Below are 21,663 nucleotides of genomic sequence, written 5' to 3' on the forward strand. Positions count from 1 at the left end.
GATTACTTGGCGATCGTTGTTAAAACGGTAGCCAATCGATTGTCAAAGTGGGTAATTAATTTCAACGCCTTGTAATAATATAAATACGCTGACGTGAAGCAATAATTAATGACGGGCACCGTCAGAAACCACACGTAGAAGAAGGCCTCATAAACATTCAAAGCAACATATGGCGCCCAACGTGGGGCTTCAACATGGCGTAAAATGCACAAAATAACTATGATGTTAGAAAAGTAACTTCGCAAAATGAATAGCTCTCAAATTTACAAATAAATTATTAGACATGTACTTCTAACTTTTTGTAAAGTGTATAGTATCAAATTGTGTATACGTACACTCTAAGCGACTAATTAATTATTTGAGCCCACTTCAAAACGATTTATCAATGTTTTGGATCTAATAAATTATTGCTGGCGGTCTAACAACTTATCCCGCCCCTTATCAACCCATCAGCAGATCGCTGTGCAAACTTTCTGATGACAAATTTAAGCGTCTGCCATGTAACATAAATTGCTCAACTTATCGGGGCCAAGGTGTCAAATGGTGCTCAAGAAATGGCTTAATAAATGGCACGCAATACACCTACTTGGCCAATATAGCCCACCGCCCCCTTCTAATGGCGTGTCGTTGAACTCTTGGCCCAAACTAAACTGAACTTAACTAAACCAACTGGCCTCAACTGTGCTGGACTTTCAACCGTTTCCGGGGTGGCAAACCAATTTAGATCGATTTTCTGCCTGTTGTTCGAGACATTGGCGATATTTATGAAATGAAAATCCAACTCGTTGAGTCCAAAATCCCTGTGACCCAAAATGAACTCAACTCTCGGCAACTTTAAGCCACAGCCAGAGTCAATGGCCCCTTTGTTTTGCCATTCTGGCCACATTTTTGTTATTTTATAATTGCCGATGTGGCTGTGGCTGTGGATGTGGCTGCCTTCAGCCTCGCCTGCTCATTTCGCAGTCCTTTTCCTTTGTAGTCCATGTATTTTTATTCTGTTTTGTTTACCCAGACGCTGTCGGCCAAGGGTTGAAAACCGGCAGAAAAATGCCAGGCCAGACTGGGCCAAATAAAAAAAAAAAATAAATAAAAATAAAATAATTTCACTGGCAACTTGTTGGTTGGTTGGCCCAAATGGATGGGGAATTGAACGAGCCGAGCAACAGAAACTGAAACTCCACTTAACTGGAAGGCAAACGCATTTATATTTAATGAAATATAAATAAAATATTAGAAGGCAAAACTTTGGCCCAAGAATAGAAGCATTTTGGGCCTCGTCCGCAATTCCAATTCATTTGAGTATTTTGCATCGTTGTCACTTTGTCTAAAAAAAAAAAGTAAGAAGCATTCCCAAATTCACTCAGTACGTGCGGAATAAAGTCCATTACATTTCCCAGAATTCACAAGCATTGAAATCGATATAAACTTAAAGGCTTGAACGAATTGCGTTGTTGAACACCTTCAAGTTTTTGTAGAATGCTGTCAAATATTCAAGAGATTGTGCATTTTAAGAATATTTTATATAACCGAGCTTAGTTAGCGCAAGTAATAATGAAGTTCAAGAAAAATGCCAAAATACCAAATTAAAATGTTTGAGCATTTCGTTTTCAATCGTTACATCGTTTCAATTGCCATTTCACTACACAAAATTTCATTAGTTAAATGGGCCAAAACATTGAATGTGATTTTAGCTGGCTATTGATAGCAACATAAATCTATAAAAAGGCTTTAAACCGAATCAAACTGACTTTGTCAGTTGACAGTTGGCCGCAACAATTTTCCGAAAGTCCGCCAACGCATTCCAATTTTCCAATTTACCAAATGCAAGACGACGAGGGTTCGTTGTGTTGGAAAAGCCTCTATTATTCGTTTATTGCTTGTAATTTTGTATGGGGTTTTCCTCTTATTGGCTGTTTTGCAATGTGGTTCTAATGCTTATTTTAATAATAATGTATTTTTAACATTTATTTGATGTCCTCATGGCCAAAGAAAACCAGAACCTGTCAAGTAAATGTAGCTCATTTCCCGTTCAAAGGAAGAAGGCAAGTCTGAACTGTGGTTTTTCCACCTTGCCCACAAAAGTATGCCAGAAACACAAGGACATTTTATTGTGAAATGCGGTCATCTACATGAATGTGTGTGTGTGTGTGTGTGTGTGATTCTCTACCCTTTTCGATCCTGTTTCTTCTTTGTTCTCCTCCTAATGTAAATCGGTTAATTACATGTCATGAGAATTAATTTTCCCACCACAATTTCCATCGGCTTCATCAGCACGGCCTTTGTTCGCATTGCCTGTTAAAAACACAATCCATGTAATTAGTCAAAGTAATGTAAATGCAAATAACAAATAACAAATAGTAAATGGTAAATTGTAAATACCTTGAAGCTAGAAAGAACACCATGCAATTAAATGGCAACAAATGATAATATTGAAATAAATGAATGCATTGCAAATAGTGCGAATAGCAAATCTTATTTTATTAGAGAAAATTGTTTATTATTTGATAGCTTGGAATCAACCTTTCCGTTTCATTAAAAATGCAATATTCGTGTATACTTTTCGGTACGAAAAGAAACGCCTTTTCTGTGCTATTTCCATTTGATTTCCCATTGAAGTGTACAATTTGTGGTTTAAAAACTGATGACACAGTCATTTACCACAAAAGTGGGCGTTTTATTGATCACTTTTGGGCCAAAACGGGCAAATTAAAGTTCTGATAAAAATGTGGCCAAATTGCGCTCGTTTCCCATTCTGTTTTTCAACTACCATGTAATTATGGGAAAATATTTTTCCATCGACCATCGGTACAAATATCAAATAGAAGTTAGCGACAGGAAAAAAAAAAATATGAGCATTTGATTTTATTGAATGGTCGAAAATAAATGTCCGTTAAGAAGCCAAGCCCTCTGGCTTTTATTTTTTCCTGTTCTGGGTATTTACTTTGATTTTGATTTGCTTGATTTGCTCGAAATATATTTATGTTTTCTGTTTGCCATGTTTTTTTCCCTCTAATATTTTCTTGTTTTTGCCAATGCTGATGATGATAGTGATAATTGAAGGCGATAATGAAGATGTTGTCGACCGCAGGGCATTTGCAGTGACTTCAAATGATTTGCGAATGCCGCTCGTGCATGAATTTTGTGCGGAAATCGAAAACGCTGTTCATATTGCTTATTTAACAACGTGCGACAAAAAGTCAAATACGAGAAAATAAACTAATTCTATTACAATTGCCTTGGGCAAAACACACACGCCCGTCTTCAACCAAACAGAAATCTGTGGAAAAGCCGAAGGAAGAGCAAGAAAAGCAAGAAAAGCGCTCGCTTTCCCTCGTCTCATTTCCCATGGCAGTGTTTTTGATTTATGACTGCTATTGAACTTGCTGCTCCTGCTCGCCGGGCGATTTTGCTTCGATTGTGTTTTGGTCCTGGCCAATTTATAAGTTTATTTGCTTATGCCAGGGAATCACAATGGAGCGGGGCACTTAACCCAGCCGAAGGAAAACTACAGCAACAATGGATGATATTCATTGAAAACTAATGATGTGGAAAATAGAAAAATTGCCTGCAGTTAGAGGAGAAACGAGATTCGAATCCCTTTGCTGGATACGCAGCGAGATTCCCAGGCGCATTCCCTAAAACAAGCATAAAAGAGATGTATGTTTGCCCAGCAGACAGGACACACGCCAAGGATGCGTTGCCCTTTTGTGGGTTGAACAAAGGAATAAAAATAAACAAATCCAAATGGAGTAAACAATCTTGTACGAGAGCAGGAACATTGGCTGATGCTGTCATGGGAAAACTTATCAAGTATACGTGCTTTCGTTATTTCTCTCGAGTTGCAAATGCAATGTCTACATTGTGGCATGCAAATTCAATTCGATTCATTTCGATTTGCCAAATATGAATTTGGCATCATCAACGAAATAAATGGAGTTAAATATATGCATTTGTTGGCAATAACCAGCTAAATACAAATAGCTAATCTATTTCTAAGACATCATTCAATGTTAATGAGAAATGTACAACAAGTGCTGTGTTCGCAAGCAAAAACACATACATATATATTTATATATGACCTCAGTATCTCAAGACGTCGTAAAGCATTTTTTGTGGCAATTTAGCCCCTCGATTTTTCGGCCATTAGGAGCAAAGTGCTTGGCCAGGCCAAAAACATTAAAGAATCGGGCGCACTCAGAAAAAAGTGACTGGAAAATGAACAAATAAACAAAACTTCAGTCAATGGGCCCCCGAGCGATTGGCTCGCTGATTGATTTTCAAATGTGCGTAATCAATAAAAAACAAAAGAAAAACGGGCGGAAAAACGACGGGGGGAAATGAGGCGACAAAATGTGAAGAGAGATATAGAGAAAAGCAACCGGGAAATGAAAATGAAAACGAAAACGAAACGAAATGCAGTGACGTCAAATGAATGAATGAAAAATTTAAATAAATAAATGAAAAATGTTTCAAAAACAATGGCCGGCCAAATATTTGAATTGTAACGTTGTATTCACCAGCGAATGATTTCGACAAAATATGCTAATAGAAATACGCATTTACGAAGATAAATTTATGAAATTGCCATTACTAAGCGTTTCTCTAGCTAATTTCGTCTAGTGGGTCCACAAAATGGTTTTTCCCCCACTCAAGTCGATTTTCCGCATTTTCCCCATTCATCGTTCGCCATGCTTCGACAATTTTTGAATGGTCCTTTTCATGCCCAAGGCGAATAAATATGTATTTATGTATATATATTTATATACGCATTCGTCTGCAAATGGCTGCCATGGAGTGCTACATAATCAATTTGTTTGTTGTCAAAATTTGTTCAATTTGTTTGTCCGTCAATCCATAAACTAATAGAATTTGCAACGAAATATCAACAGAATTTGCGATTGAGCTTGAGACTACGGCATTAGTATTGTTACTGAATTTATCAAATTTACCCTGTTTAATAACGATTCCCTCAACAATTCCTACTTAAATCCCTCACATATCATTCATTCCAATTGTCCAATTCCCAAGCCACTTATTTACAATGTTATGAGCACAATTAATCATCATATAACTATCACGAAAAGTTCTTATCATTGCCATTAACTCTTTGTCTGTATCAATGTTAATTTGTGCAAAAGGTGTCATTTAAATGAAATGCATTTTCTGTATTCTCTTTTTGTTTTATTGATAAGCATAATTTGTGAATACAACACTATATTTTTTTTTGAATATTTTGAATGATCATCTTGTCTTAACAATCTCAATAACTTTTTAGCAGTGGTCTTGATATTTGTCGACTATTTGTCTAATTAATTGATGGCCACATTTTGAATTGACAAAATTGGTTTTGTGGCCGCAAGGTATCCGGTTGCATGCAACCAACTTTGGCTTCATTACGTGATGGATTTTTAATTAGTGCAAATAGCTTCGATCAAAAGTTGACCCAACCTATAAGTGCACTCACTCAACGCACTTGCAATTAGCCTGGCTTTGTTTTTATTGCCTTACGCTTTGCACTTTTGGCAATTTAGTTGAGAGGCAGTAACGGAGTATCGTTATTAGAAATTAAAAACTTTGCTACGAGTTTGGCCCCGCCTTGCGACCTTTTGAACCCGCTGTGATCGAAAATGATAGGCTGATAAGTTGAGTAACTTTATCTTTTGTCCGGAAAATTTCAACGAATTTTCTACATGACCAGGTGACCAGAAAATGTGGTCAAATTACCATATACATGAGTACTTATTCAAAAATGCACTACTGGCATAAATCTTAAATAAATTAATTAAATCGCAATCAGCTCGAGCTCTATTTTTTTTCCACTGCTGCTATTCAAATATGCAGTTTAACTTGCAAATCAAAGGTTAATTGAAGCACGTCGTCGTGAAAAAGCAAAGGCTTTTATGCATTTCATTAAAGCTAAAAGCATTTTCATATTTATCATTGCATTCCGATAAATCGATTATACTTATACAAATAGACTGCCACACAGGGCTCGCATCAAATCAGCTTAATGGTTGTAAAAAAAAAATAAAATAAAAAAAAATAAAAGGAACAAGGACCAGAAACAGGGAAAAATCAACAGACTATCAACAAACTATCATCAATTTGGCATGCAAATCACTTGCTCAAGGCTCTTTTCTGCCCACTTGGAATCATGCCATTACACCCAATCCCATTCTGCTTTTTTCCATCGCAAAATGCGGGTTCCTTTGTGCACCAGCATTTAAAAGTGCAGTGGGCATGGCTTAAACTAGTTTAAAAGGATATAACAAACCCAAAGGAGACACCCACAAAAAGTGTATTTATAACTAGGCCGGGCACCTATTTGCACTTCTACTTGTATATATGTGAGAAAATAAATATATTTATTTTTTCCGGTCTACAAATAATCCCATGTGCATGACTTCTGAACAAATAAAGCTCTACGGTCTATAATGAAAAGTAATATCTTCATTAAGTACGTTTAAAAATAAAGGAGCCCTTCTGGTTTTTATATAATTTTATTCAACATTTTTTCTATTTGCTTAACTTTTTTATGCAACATGAAAAGCATTTTCAGCAATATATATGAGAATTCAAACAGTTGTTGAATTTTATTGCTGACCAAATACTACAATCAATTTGAATATCATATTGCACATTGAATAAAAAATACCAATTAATGGTAGAAAGTCATGCAAATATATATTTTTTAATTCGTAGCTGCCGTAAAGGGTCTTTTTTAAAATTGTTCGGTGTGAATTTGAGTGTCAGACCGAGGGAAGGTGAACGAAAGACGAGCCCTCAATAATTGTTCGGTAATCGATGGCGTATACGTAATTTTTATTGCTGCATGTGTCACATTGCCTGTGACTACCGAAGACGATAGCATAAAAATAAAAATAAAAATGCGGAAAATCAACATGGGAGTGGCAAAAACAAAATCCATGAAGTAGAGCCGAGCACAAAGTGTTTAAAGTGTATTATGCTTTAAAAGGGATATCGTCTTTGCCGCAAAAGCCTCGAGCAGCGGAAGCGACTGCAGAAAGCGGAAACGGAAGCTGGGCCGCCGTCACTCCAACATTTCTCTTTGTTATGTCCACACATTCGTGCTGGTGACTTTTGTGTCGCCACTAAGCGGCTTAGAATCATCTGAAAACTGTTGGAAAAACCCACTCCATCTCGCCATCCCATCTCAAGTCTAAGGATCAACTTTAGTGCGGGCTCAAGGAGATGCATTTAATTTGGCAAATGTGCTCACAGAGAAGCGCAGCAAATGCAGTTCTATTTGAGTTACTTGAGTGGTTATTGTCAAACGACATTTAATGAAATTAAGGCAAATAGCATGTCTTCTTTTTTGAACTAGCTACCGAAACAGTTTCAAATAAATTACCTTATTAAATTTGAAGCTTAAAAATATATATCCCCTGTGGACTTGTGAATTTTCTTCCGCTTATTTCCGCTCATTCAGCCTAACCAAATACCCATTGCCATTAACATATTTGACTTAAATATGCAAAGTTGTTGTGCGAGTTTTTGGGCTGCGGGGGGCGTGGCTGCTTAAAAACACACGCCAAGGGGGCCAAAAAACAAAAAAGCAAAAAACTAAGGGTTCTTGACTAACACCGAAAAGCAAATGAAATAGCACACAAAAGCGTTGGTAGGCGGGAAAACTTTATGGAAAAAAAGAGCCTGATTATAATGGGAAAAGGCTGGAAAACTTTGGGCTTTCACTTCATCTCTCTCTCTGTTATTTTGGTACTTTGTGGAGTATTTTTGCCCAGCGAGCTTACAATTCAACCGAAGAGCTACAAGTTTCGCCCTTGATGAACCTTAACCCGCTCATTTTATTCGTTTAGTTCGCGGTGCTGTGCACAAAGCAGCCGAGAAGAAAAGTGAAAAGTGAAAAGTTCTTAATCATGTAAACGAAACGTTATGCTGCAATTTATGTGCAAGGGCAAAAAGCTAATATGCCGCACGCGCCGTCATCATCATCATCATCATTGTGCATCCCAACTGGCGTGGTGCGGATCCGGATCCGGGTCCTCCTGGTTGCCTGGTTCTCCGGCAGGACTCCCTTCTTCCGGATTCTATATTTTCCGCCCTTTTTTTTTGCCGCAGACGCAGGAGTGCATGCATGTGTGGGCACGAGTGTTATTCAATAGCAACGAATGCACTTTGCACTGAGAGAAAAATATAGTACTATTATTAAAATGAAGTCAATGAAAAGCATAGATTACATACTGCATATAAGCAATGTTGTTTTCAGTGTATTTTTTTTTATTCTATCTAGCTGTGAAATATTTAGAACAATCGATTGGGAAATATTTAGTTTATGCCAAAACGCATCATGATACATAAGTTTTGATATCCATTGAGTATGCATATTTCGCTTACAAATCATTCCGAAAGCTTGGGGCATAATAATGCTGTGCCAATTAATGCCGAATTGCCGATTAGTGGTACAATACAACTCCGAATGAATGGCATTACAAAGTGAATTGAAATCATCCAGCGGCTATGTTTTTGCTTCATTAAATGCAAATGCAAAGTAAACGGAACGTGTTTGCCATCCGGATTGTCAATGTTTTTGCAGGCATGCAAAACTACAGATTCTGTCTCCTTGTTGTAATATTTGTGCAGTTTGATTGTCTCGAGCAGTTGGAGTCGTACGATTTGAACTATTTGCAACGTGTGTGTATGGATTTTATTAAATTTTTACCACCACCATCCGGCTTGGGTCGTTGAAAGTTGAAAGTGCAATCGGGGATTGCCTTTCTAGGGCTTGAGCTAAAAACCTCATCAATCAGAAAATCTGAAATACGGACTGCAGCCTGATGATGATGATGATGATGGGACACTGTTTGGCAATTTTCTTGGCACTTATTGTTTGCCTTTGTTTAGCTTGCAAATTGCCTGACAATGACGATGATGGCTGAGCACTTCGAGCATGACCGAATTTTCACCCGAATGAGGTCGGAAAATGCACACACACACACACCCACACCCATTACCACCATCCAATTGACGCTCCATGTGGATCAATTTTGATTGACATCCAACGAAAGGGCAATCACGAAAAGTATATGCTCCTAATTGCAGTTGATTAAGGGCGATTAAAGTTGGCAAGGCCACCGATTAAGTGGAATTTACACTAACTTTAATATCGTGCTCGTCGCTTCGTAAAATATGGCTGCATACTTTTAGGCACCTTTCTTGGTGCAATTCCAAGCAATTCACTTGCTTTGCGGTTTCCAAATAACTCATTTCGATGGAAACCGAGCTCAAATATTAATGGTTATTATTTTTCTACGTATTCATCAATGTGACAGTTGTCAAAGAAAATGTACAAAATGATATCCATTCGATTGCTAATAAAGAGCCACCGCAAATTTCAATCAAGTCCCTTGCAGCCCGCAAAACGGATTCCAAATTTTGTTACCGCTCCAAGGATGGAGTGGCGTAGGCCAGAATTGGCTTTTGATGGATGCCCGGTTTTAATTTCTGGGAATTCACCTCGAATGCAAACCCGTCCACGGACCCAAAGGTCAGCACACACATTTGCCACAACTGTCCCAAACAGAATGCCGGGAGTGCCTGTGGGCGTTCTGTGTCATAAAGTAAATGTCGATAGCAGGGAGCAGCAGCTCAAAACACCAAAACTAGCCGGCAACCACAGCAGCTTCCGCACTGCAGAAATGTAGAAGTAGGTGGGTGGCGGACCTGGCAAAATCCACTGGACCTGGTCCAAAAATTCCAGGTGGCGAAGGGGGGGGGGTTAGATTTTCCAGCGGGCCAAGTGGGCGGTTTCAAACACACAAAAACAAGAACTGGAGGGCCAAGGGCAAAAATGCCATAAACATGTTGCATATTGTTGTGGGATTGCGCCAACGAAAAACCCCATGCATCTCAACTGCGAGTCTGGCCAAAAGTGAATTTCACTTAAACGGGTTAAGCCAGGGAAAACATTTCCGCCCTCAAAAGCCCTCTACATGTTTAAATTGCATTTAAGTCTTCGATGGCGTTCTTGGCTAAAAACGAAAAACAAAAAAGGTCCAAATAAACTGGGGATCCAATGAAAATATTTGCCCAAAATATAATGTTGAATTAGGAATCTTGTATTCGAAGGGAAAGTGGAGTTTAAAATACCAAAGGGTATTTCGCTCTGCAAAATCAGATTGAATTTTTCCAATAAATATTGTGCATAAATATCTTTTAATCTGCTGAAAAGCTATATGAAATCTAGTCAGTTGGTTTCCAAAGTCTAAGGAAAATGCGACTGCGACGGCGAATGTGGGAAAAATAATTCACATTCTGGTTGGCAGGAAAACTTCTGTGCTATATGACATTTGTTATAAATTTAATTAAAACAAAATGCCGGAAATGAGTGAAGTGGAGGGTTATGTGTCAAACAAAAAGGAACTTCCGAACTGGCAGTCAGCGAATTTGGCAACGCAAATCCTTCCTTGAAATACAAGGACAACGTGGTTCTTTTATATCTATAATAGATTGTACGGAAATTTAGAATATATAAGCTTGATTAACAAATATTTTCCTAAACCAAATACAAAATTCTATTCACTTTTGAATTAGCGGAAATTTTAATTTAATTTAACTTCGCTAGAAATAATCGCGAAAAAAGCCAACAGAGTTTAGCAAAGAGCACACATGTGATGTTATTCTGTCATTAAAAGGTTGCCAAAAAAAGAAAAAAAAAAGTTTACCCTTCTCCGCTGAAATATGAGCATTTAAATTAAGGGACTGTGTCGAAAAAGTTTTGCTGCGCGCTCAGCGCTTAAATGAAATAAAATAATTACGCTGAGATAATATGGATGCTGTACATGATGCCTTGCCCCGAATTTTTGACTTAAGTCCCCATCCGCGCGGACCACAAACTCGTGAAAGTTTGCGGCCCTAATGTTGGAAAATTTGTTAATTTTTCGTTAGCCTCGAAAGCGAGTGCAATTACATGCCCCACTGAGGCTGTGCTCCTAAGTACCAAATCGTGTCGCGAAACGATGCGTATACGTAATGTGCGTATACGTAATACGCAACTCGACTAAGCCCAAGTGGCTATTCATCCGGATGTTTGGATGGCAGGATGGCTGGTTGGTCGTCTCTATTTGCGTAGATTTTTCGAGAATTTATTCGCACAATTGCCAGAAAGCAAATATATTTGAAAATTAATTCCTTGATTATGCGGCTGTGGCAACTAACAACTTTCACACACACACACAAAAGTTTGTCTGGCCAAACTATTTTGGCCACAACTAAGAGCATATCTCAAAGTTTGCGTTTTTTTTTTTATCGATTCGTGGACACATGACTTAATTTAATCACATGAAACCAAATTTAAGTCAATGTCATAAATGGATTAAACAAAGTTGGCTTAAAACTGCTTGGGAATACGCAATCGTTTGTTAACAATTCGTTTCACTTTTAAACTGAAGAGTCAAGGGCATTTTGTGGCATTCAATTTAATTAAAAAAGCGAAAAAAGCCATAGCGACTGAAATATTTATGATGTTAATTTAGCAAACAACGCATTTCCACTTGGCTTTGACCAATGATACACATATAAATAATAGATGCCGCTAAGAATGGCATTCAGAATGATATTTTAAGCTAACATTTTTGACGGGTGTGCAGGAAATTACAGGAAATTACTGCATTTTTAATAACCGGAAGTTAAAAGTGCCGCCCATTATTAAGAACTCCCGTTCGATGACTCTATCGTTGTCATTATAGAGACCAATTTGCTGGTGGTGGTCTATATAAATTTTTAACCAATCGATTTAAATACAATCGATTCTTACCAATGCATTGTTAGTTCACAAAACTGAATTATTTATTTTACATATACTACGTAGTAACTGAACACAATAATAAAAATAAAACGTAACGAGGTGAGTGCAAACAGTTTGTGGTTAACCAAATGGGGGCTGTGAGTATCTCGCTGTGTGTCATGTGTGTCGGGTCGTTCGCCTTTATTTGATTTTTACTGTTCCACTGCAAGTCGATGGCCTAATCTCTGGGGCTGCGTTGTGTTGTCGGGCTATCAGAAGTACTCGCCCACCGCCCTCAGCGTTATCTGCTCCACCTGTGTGTGCGGCGGCGTGGATAGGGCGTACAGTACAGCCTGGGCCACGTCGTCCGCCTGGAGGATCACCTCGCCCAGCTTGGCCTTCGTCTCGTCCGGAACGATCTCGGTGGCCACCCAGCCGGGATTGATGCTCTGCAGGATTGGGAAATGTGTCCAAATATTATTTACTCATTCGTTATATTAAATTCGATTTGGGAAAGCCTTTATAAGGAGGTAATACTGTACTAAAGCAGCTGTGCTTATCGACATTATAGTTTATGTTTATTATTTATGGATTTTCACAACCTTTTGCGGAGATCATAGCTGCTAAATGGTTTTAGTGTTGACCTTGATTTGAGGTTCCTTTTGCTCACCGTGGTCTTGATCTTTGATCCTTGATTGATCAGCTCCTGTCTGCAGATCTCCTGGACGGCAGTCAGGGCAAATTTGCTGGGCGTGTACGCGTTGAGGCTCTCATCCGCCGGATCCGGCTTATAGCCAGCCACTCCGGCCGTGCTATTCACGAAGATCAGGTGTCCAGCCACTTGGCGGCGTCTCATGCTGCCGGCGGCCAACTTGGTGCAGTAAATGCTGCCCATGAGATTCGTCTGCAGGATGTTGTTGATGTCCTTGGTGGGCATATCGATCAGCTGGCCACCCAGCACGATGCCCGCATTGTTGATCAGCACATCGATGCCGCCCAGCTCCTTTTCGATCCACTCGAAGGCAGTGTCCACCTGCAACTCCTGCGACACATCGCATTTGTGCTGATGGAAGCGTTTCCGCTGCTCCTCCGGCAAGGATTGGCGCAGCTGCTCGAGGCGATCGGTACGTCTGGCCAGGCCCACGACTTGGAGACCGGCGGCCACCAAAAGCCGGGCACAGGCTGCTCCGATTCCGGAACTGGCGCCACTGATTACGGCCACGCGATTCTGCCAACGATCCATTGCTTACGAATTCCGGCAATCAACTGAGTCCGGAGTACAGCCTATGATCGGGTTATATATGCATTCGGTGGGGCTTATCGCAGCGCCGCTCTCTTGTGATAGCTCTCTCTTTGTGCACCGAGAGAAATTTCTATGATAATTCTGAATAAAATCATGTATATGCGGTATGAAGTCTAAACTAAAAGTATACATATAAGTAAGCAAATAAAATGCTTACACTTATCACATCTTTTAAGGCTCTATTCAAAGAATACATTTTTTATTTTGTAGTAAAGTTTTTTTCTGAGTGTACTTTCAATGGCATGTAAACGTTGTTTGCATGACGTGTCTTTCGTTCCTTGGAACAGACCATCCGATCAGTGGGGCTGCTGACAACAGATGTTGTTTCGGCCTATCAACCCCAATGAATTCAATATGATAACCAATCATTCAAGGTCTTAAGAAATGTTTGTTCATATTGTAAAAACTTAAAAACATAGATTGAAATATATATAAAAGTGATAATGATATAATATAATAATATTATATATAAAAAATATGACAATATTATATCGAGATTAAGGGCGGATTTCAATGGCTTGCGTAATAGTCTGTTTATAACTTTTATTTTGAGCACTGCCTTTAGATTTCTTGTTTTTAGGGCCTTGCAGTTTTCATCAGGAGTTTTTTTTTAGCCGCTACCCCCCGCCCCCTCGCCTCGTTTCGTTTTCCCATGCATTTAAGACGGACCATTAAAGAGGCCAGCACGCAATGCAGTTAAATGGCGCCTCAAGTTATGGCCCACACAGATACACACACACATGTGCAATACTGCAGCGGCATGTGTGTGTAAGTGCGAGGGTATCAGTGTGTGTGTGTGTGTGTGTGTGACGGGTTTATCGCCCGCACACACGCTTGACATATTTTTGTGCAGCACCGCTGGCTTTTTTTTTATGTCCGCTCGTAACATTCAAGAGATGCTTAAATGGCAACAATAAGGCAACAAAAGGGATATGCCCGCTTTGGCTCCGTGTGCCGCATCCAGTTGCAACATGTTGCAAGTGCCAATGCCCATCAAATCACAACTGTGGCCATTTTGCCAGCACTTTATCATGCAATTACTCACGCAAATGATGACAGCAAGAGCTTGGGCAAAACAAACTATGCCATAAACGTGGCACCAAATCCATCGTCTAAGGACACACACAAATTGTCCATTCCGCCAGCAATTCTGATTAACCATCCATCTGAGTGGCTCATCAATACAGCATGCACCATTAAATTGATGCCAAGCAATTTGTTTGGATTTTTCCATACCAAATACCATACACCCATACAATTTGTTACAATTTTTCCCGCTCACTTGGCTCAATTTAAATCGAAACGTGCAAATCGTTAGGCGAATGTCTTCACCTTTAGCTACCTGATTTTTAGGAACTTTTTTCGATGCTTTAAATTTTACAGCATAATTTATTTAAACAAAATGATTGAAGAGTTCATTGTTTACATATGTAGGCTCAACTATAGGATTCCATCATACATCTTCAATTAAACATAAAAAAACAATGACACGCTGGTTGTTTAAAATGTTTAAATGAGCTGTCAAAAGAACGTTAGAAAAACTAAAAAAACAAACTAAATAATAGTAGCTGCACTAGGATAAACCAATGGACTGAAATTGAAACACTCTTGGCTGGCTTTCCACTAAATGCTTTGCTGTCGATGACAACATAGTTGAAATGAAAACAAGTCAAATTAAAAATAAATATTGACTGCAGGCGAAAGGGGCATTAAATGGATTTCACAGGCCGCTGGTATTATTGTAAATGTAGTAATAAAATGGACAAATCGTTTTCAAATGCCAGTTGCAGGTATTTACAAATGGAAAGGGTTGGCAAATATTTTTTAGCAGCAATTAATTTGATTTAATAACCAAAAGCATTTGTTTTCATTTGTGGCTTTTGCACCTCACTTATCGCAAAAAGGGTTATCCAGTTAGCAAATTAGTTTTCACCTGGCTTCAGTTTTCCCCATTAATAAACGCTTTTCTTGGCTAAAAATGGTTTTACATTTCTTAAGTTAATTTCCCACTTTGTATTGAAGTAGGTAAGTTAGGTTATTTAATTACTAAATGGAATTTGAGAATATAATTGAATACAAAAGTGTAAATACATTCTTCAGTTGGTTTCTTATTTAATAATAAAATAGTGCAATAGTGTATTAATTTGGTTATGAAATGCTTTTATTTTGATTCATCCATTGAGAACATCAACAATTTGAATCCTTTAATTCCCTTTTGGCCCTTTTCCTGTGCTCTTTGATATTCTGGTTTTCTTTTTTTGGGCATAAAACCGCTTAGAGAATCAAACCGAAATCAAAGCTAAACCTATGACCAAACATCGTTGGTCTGCAAATCCCCTGAACGATTCCCTTTGGGCCCCAGACTTTTCATAGCCAGTTTTGCTTTTCCTTTTTCATACGAAAAAAAACGAGTTTACACTTGCAGTGGATTTACAGCGCAGTGTGGAAAACTCCATGGAAAATAAAGGAACCTTCGAAGGCCAACAGGATAATAATTCTTGTGCTTAAAAGGAGTTTGGCGTTGGCGCTGCGCTTTAAGATGTTGCTGTTTTTATTTCTTTCATTCAGTTTGCATTGTGAATGCGGTGGAAATGGTGGGTGAAAAGCGTTGTTTGGTTTTTCCAAGACCTTCCAGCCATTAGTGGGTATGATGAAGCATCCCGGTGGCGGCGGAATGGGCGGACGAGATTCATGTGCTGCTTTAGTTGAACAGGATCCATAAAATTAACGCTGAATAAGGCGGACTCCTGGATGCAACAATGTCGGCCCAACATTTTCCACCCATTTTCCATTCATTTTCCTCGAACACCCTTTTGTGTGTGTAATGAATGCTGAGCTGAGTACAGGGAAGTGAAGTAAAGTGAAGCAGCAAAGGCCAAACAATAACAGGGAAATCTACTCACAGGACAAGACAATTGCGGCAACAATGTTTTTCGGTTTTTTTCACCGTGTTAGCTTTTCTTTTTCTGACTGCCATTTCATTGGTTTTTCCTCCTTTCGTTGGTCATTTAGAAGCTCATTTTGTGGCCTCATTAATCCGTATATGTGTGTGTGTGTGTGTGTGTTAGCCAAGAAAATGAGTGGTGGTGGTAGGGCAACTTAACAAATAATGACCGTTAAGATATCGCCTGGTTGGTGGCATTAAAATTACATCATTGTATATGCAATCCTGTCATTAAAATCCTAATAGACAAATTACGCTACCAACTAGAGATTAATGAAAGTTTAGAGAAAAGTAAATGAGTTAATATGAAATGAATACGGTTTCTTTACTATTTTTATACCTTTTACTCGCTTAAATTTACTTTTAAAACTCCTTCCTTTGCTTTGCCTCGCCCCACAAATCATTTAGATTAGTTGGCCGCTGGACGATGGGTTAATTAACCCATCCTTTGGCTAAAAAAAAGGTGGACAAGCAGGCAAGTGTTCCACTTCCGCTTTTCAGACATTTTCACCCAGTTTTAGCGCAGTTTGCTTGGGCTTGGCCCTTCTGCTTATCCTTTCTTGCATTTTGGCATTTTTCTAATATTTTTTTTTGTTTTGTTTTGCCTTTTACACTTAACTCAATTTGCTGGGCCAAATAAAGTACACTGCACGGCCACGCCCACTGACAAGCTTTATTGGGGGCAAATGGCGTGGGGAAACGAAAGGTATAGAAAATTATTGCTTAACGGAAAACAATTATTTTGTGCCGGCTCGCTCTTTTTTCTCCTGCCATTCTTTTTTTCTTTTATTTTTTTTTTTTGTAGGGCCATTAATGTGAGACGTGCTGAGGGATACCCAGCACCTTCCGCCCCCAGAGGGGGGCTACTCCCTCCGGAGAGTGGGCGTGGCGTCGGTTGGTATCGTGTAATCTGAATATGGCCGTGACTCGCCTGCACCGCTAAGTACTAAGTCAGCGAGCTCCTTTCACTTCCTTTAGCCAAATTGCATTTGCTTTTGGCCATTTAGGGTTATCGACTTTGGAGCCTCACCCTCGATGATTTTTAGCTGGAATTCTAGTTAGGTTCAGGTAGTTAATATCGAGCTAAGCCTTACTTTGATAATTTATCAAAAGGTATTTAATTTTCGGCTCATTTACGTAAGGAGCGCTCAAAAAGTAAGATAGGAAATATTTTATAATGTTTACTTTTATATCCTTAAGTTTATATAAGAACTACTCCCATTAAATATTCCAGAAAAAAGCCCATTAACTATCAAAATATTAAAGGGCATTTAAGAAATCTAAGGCTGCACGTCGTGTAAAAATGTTTCATTTTCATTTCTTCTGTGTTGTTTGTGCTTTGAAGGTTTCGCTTGCGGCCACATGGCGTATGTGTGATATTTGGTAATGCGTGTAATTAAGCAACACGTTCTCATTTTCCACCTAGCCTGTTTTGTTGGCTAGCAACTTCCGCTGCCTGTTTTTGTGCTGCGCAACATGAAACTCTAATTACCAGAAAATGCCCAGAAAGGAAACTGCCAAAAGAACGAAAAAAAAAAAAAATAGAATAAGGGGCGACTCTGTGTGTGTGTAGGTTTATGCTTTTCACTTGTCAAGCGAATTGAATCCGCAACATCCAGCCGCAGGCCCGTCGAGAATTTTCCGACGAATATAACCGATCCGAACGATGGTCTAGAGAACCCGGACTACGATGTCCATTTCCCACATATTGGATTATTAAAATTCCACCTACGCGTCCATCAGTGATGCCTAAAATGGAATCCTTTGTAATAGAATCTCTACCAACGCTTTGTCCAGTGTTGTTACATCGAATTCGAATCATTTTATATGTCAATGGAGTATTGAATTTTCTGGTTAGTTCATCAACTAGCACTTCTCATCACTGGCGGAATTTTATTATTCAATCAGTGACGAACAGGTGGACTGCAGATGGCTGGTAAATTATCACAGCTTGTGCCTGGGATACTTATGTGAAAATATACGTATGTATGTACTGAAAGCCCTTGCCTAATGATGGTGACTATTAAATGTACAATTAATTGGCGACGATTCTACCAGATGCCTAATGACCGTCGTCAAAGGGTTAAAGATGGTACTTATTTACCGTTTCGTTTCGTAAATGACAGATTAAAGCTAACGACTGCTCATCAGGAAGGTAAATACATATCAATATGTCAGTGACTTTTTTCCAATATTTAAATTTCATATATTATTATTATTTATTTTTTTTTTTTGTGCTTGATCCGCTCACATACGCTTTGGCTGACTTCGCATTTCTTTATAGTTGGTTTGCCATTCGTGGAATTAATTTTCACAGCCTGCGCCGGATAATTAAAAATAAAATCAGGCAAGCGTAACAAATAAAGAAATAAAATTCCGCAGTATGCTTTTAGGCATTGTCCGTTGTTGTCGTCACTTCCGGTTAATAGCGTTTCGTTACTACTGCATCTGCTGCTCCTGCTGGGCGGTGCCATCCACAATCCGCCCACTCGCAATATGTGGGTGCTAAAATTGTGGGCGGTTGAATGTAAGTTGGCAGAATTATCACTGCGACGTGGGTTAAACAAACGTTGAATTCGTTTCGATTTCGATTAGGCAAAGTGACGTCTGCTACAATGAACGTGCACAATGAAAGGAAAGTTGTATTAATAAATACTATGATAGCATTTTGACAGCAGCTAAAGACAAACGCAAATGTATTTGCTTACATTTAAATTTTATGAAGTAATTTCCAGCGGCAAGTAATTGATGTGACAACTGCGTGTGAGCTTCAGTTTCCATTTGAAGGCACTCCACCTACGGTTTTCAACTAAAAAGTTATAACCACTAAAATTTAGTTTTTGGGTCAGTTTTTGCATTTTTGGTAAGGGGTAACATCATCAAAATTTGCAAAAAATGGTAAAAAAAAATAGAATTTCCATTTTTGAACACAGTTCGATTCAGAATTCAATTACAAAATCAACGATGTATAGCATTCCATATTCAGACAAATATTTTTTAAGTTATGGCCAAAAAACTGATGATGTTATAACCGAAATTTAAAAAAAACAGCTTTTTGCAAATACTTGGTTTTAGAAATGGAATTTTCGTCATAACTTCGCTAAAAATTGTCATAAAGATGAGAGAATAACTGTTTTGAGCAGCTAATAACCAATACTAAATATCCCTATCACTTTTTGACGGATTTAGGAATATTAATTTTTGGTTCAATTTTTGCATTTTTTGTAAGGGGTAACATCATTAAAATTCGCAAAAAATCTTTAAAAATATAATTTCCATTTTTGAACACAGTTCGTTTAGGAATTAAAATACGAACTCAACGAGATATGACATTCCATTTTTGGACCACTATTTCTATTGTTATGATCAAAATAGTAGATTGTTCTTAAACCAAAATGTCAAAACTACGAGATATCCGGTTCTTTATCACAGTTGTGCATTCACTTCATATTTTATTGTCTGTAGTTCCGTTCTTACTCTGACAATTTAGTATTAATTCCCAAGTAATTTATTCCGTGATTGCAGTCGTCTGTTTAATATGCTGATTACTGCTGTAAAATGTCTGAAAGAAACTCGACAGAAACTTGTTCAGCAAGCAGTCCTGCAAATCAAACTGACTTTTTGAGCCCTGCAGTCAACTTTTCTCGGACCCCTGACATCTATTTTCGCTGGATGCTTTTTAATAGCCAGTTTCCTGTGCCAGTTGCCATTTTAGGCGTGGTTGCCATGGCATCCTCTGCAGTGACTAGGTGCATTTGCAGCCTGAAAAGAGTTCGAATCGTAATTAAGTCGCCATTACAACGAATTCGAGCAATCAAACACGCCGTTTTGCCAAAAGTCATTACCAATGAGCCGAACTAATTGCCTTATTAGGAAACGTATGTGGGCATGGAAATTACATGAGTAAAATAATTGTTTAACAGCAAATATGTTCAGTGCTTTAAAAGGTTACAAATAATTTAATGATTTTAGATAAAGAAATTTGCATTATTCGTTTGTACAGTAATTTGTATCGAATAACTTCAAAGGCTGTGGCTAATTTGAACTTCAATTGGCACTTACCAACACTGGACCCCCATTAAGTGGTATCTAACAAATCACCGCTCGGAGACAGCTCCGCCCCCGAATCGCTTCCAATCTACTGAGTGTTAGCATCTGTGACTGGCCCCTTAACTGCTGCCCGTAAATAAACTGGCCAAATTTGTCTAATGCGAACTCCCAGCGCCGAATTCCCACTCCCATTCCCACTTCACGAGCCATGGGGAACTCCCTTTTTGGGGCATTGTCTTTGCTGACTGCTCCGTGCATAATTCACGAGTTCAAATTGCCAAACGCCACATAAATGTACAAACAGGCACGTATTTATATATCTTGCCATCTCCCCCGCCCCAAAAAGGGCGTGCTCCTCTTTCTTATTCTGTGGCGTTTATGCAGACAGTTGGAGTCACAATTATAGTAATGGAAGTGGGGAGTCTGAAACAGTGTTGCAAAGGAGTTTTAAACTCAAAAAAGTAGCGTTCTACCATTTTAGAGTATGCAAATTAAATTATAAACTAGACCATTATGTTTAAATAAATTTTTAAATAGCTTGCATTTGTTAAGCCTTCAATGTTTTTTTGTCAGTTTTCTCTACTTTCGAATTAATATTTGTTAGCCACTATCATGCCAACCGCAACTGTTTAAAATATATATACAATATAGGTTAGGTCGCCATGGCTTTGCGGCTTGCATGCAAATTTTATGTTTTAATAATAAGTCTCTGGCATGCAAGCGCCGCATATTTTATGCCAATTGATGGAGGACTGCGGGGATGAGGGCTTTGGATTCCAGGTGAATCAGGCAGGAAAAGCTTGGGGCCGTCCCACCTGGAGTCATTTAGTCAGTTAGTCATTCATTCAGTCAGTCATTCAGTCGGTTCACTTGAGGTTCGTGTCCTGGGCTGTTTATTTTTAACCCAATTGTTTTCTTAGCCACGGGCGAAAAAATAACTTACTCCCGCTCTGAATTTGATATTCCTTCTCGAAATGATTTAAAAATTTAATAGTGCCATTTTGCGGACCTGAACACACAATAATTAGCACACGCACCGAAAATTGATTACAAATTCGCATGGAAAATTGGGACATACATATGCACATAGTTGCACTTTTTCAAATTTTCAATCGAAACGGGCCAGTGCGTGCGGTCATGCAAAATGCAAATGCAAATATGCAATAAGATTGCCGCAATTTTGTGACCAGTCGCCCATTCCCACGATCAAACTGGTCAAATGTTGGACGGTTGAATAAATATTTGAGGCGTGGCACATTAAATTGAAAATTAAAATGCGAAACGCTGTCGAGCATATTGAATATCAACGAAAATGTGCGTTAATTTACATTATTATTTACATTTGCATTTAATCACAAACAATTTGAATTTGGCATTCAAAGTGTGCACCTAAGTATCGTATAACTCCAACTTTTTTACTGCAATCAGTAAATGAATAACCGAAAGCGAGCTCTTTAAATTCAAAAAAAAAAAAAAAAAATGTTCCATGCAACTTAATACCAGTGTTGCAAGCACGACTGCAACGCGAATAAATATCTTTCCTTCTGCTGATTTGTGGTTTCTGCCACTTGGTTTGCCACATACACTCGTATATAAATATAT

The 21,663-nt window shown here is 38.6% G+C and overlaps 3 protein-coding genes and 1 long non-coding RNA gene across 14 annotated transcripts in view; 2 read left to right on the forward strand and 2 right to left on the reverse strand.

The window, feature by feature from the left end:
- Positions 1 to 21,663, forward strand: part of LOC6725491 (eye-specific diacylglycerol kinase) — a 110,819-nt gene that overhangs the window by 43,678 nt on the left and 45,478 nt on the right. The gene's annotated exons all lie outside the window — the stretch shown is intronic.
- Positions 1 to 21,663, reverse strand: part of LOC27209327 — a 118,420-nt gene that overhangs the window by 30,678 nt on the left and 66,079 nt on the right. Inside the window, exon 3 of one of the 6 annotated variants that reach the window (XR_006542065.1) lies at positions 1,841 to 2,292. The exons of the other annotated variants lie outside the window; for them this stretch is intronic. This is a non-coding gene — a long non-coding RNA (uncharacterized LOC27209327). Of the gene's footprint in view, positions 1 to 1,840; positions 2,293 to 21,663 lie in introns of those variants that run through there. 6 annotated transcript variants of the gene reach the window in all.
- LOC27208307 overlaps positions 1 to 21,663 on the forward strand; it is a 64,790-nt gene that overhangs the window by 26,932 nt on the left and 16,195 nt on the right. The window lies entirely within an intron of this gene.
- On the reverse strand, positions 11,942 to 13,065 carry LOC6725488 (farnesol dehydrogenase). The gene is made up of 2 exons (XM_002106468.4): positions 12,435 to 13,065; positions 11,942 to 12,213 (listed from the first exon to the last, which is right to left on the reverse strand). Exons 1-2 carry the CDS (start codon positions 13,005 to 13,007, stop codon positions 12,037 to 12,039), a joined length of 750 nt encoding a protein of 249 aa, XP_002106504.1. The 5' UTR covers positions 13,008 to 13,065; the 3' UTR covers positions 11,942 to 12,036.

Source organism: Drosophila simulans, chromosome X (genome assembly GCF_016746395.2).
Source record: "Drosophila simulans strain w501 chromosome X, Prin_Dsim_3.1, whole genome shotgun sequence".
Lineage (NCBI taxonomy): Eukaryota > Metazoa > Arthropoda > Insecta > Diptera > Drosophilidae > Drosophila > Drosophila simulans.

Excerpts from the sequence above, each read along its gene's own strand:
- LOC6725488 (XM_002106468.4), bottom strand. The coding sequence starts at position 13,007 with ATGGATCGTTGGCAGAATCGCGTGGCCGTAATCAGTGGCGCCAGTTCC. Across the intron at positions 12,214-12,434 it reads GATCAAAGATCAAGACCACG|AGCATCAATCCCGGCTGGGT; the intron begins GTGAGCAAAAGG and ends CCAATCCTGCAG.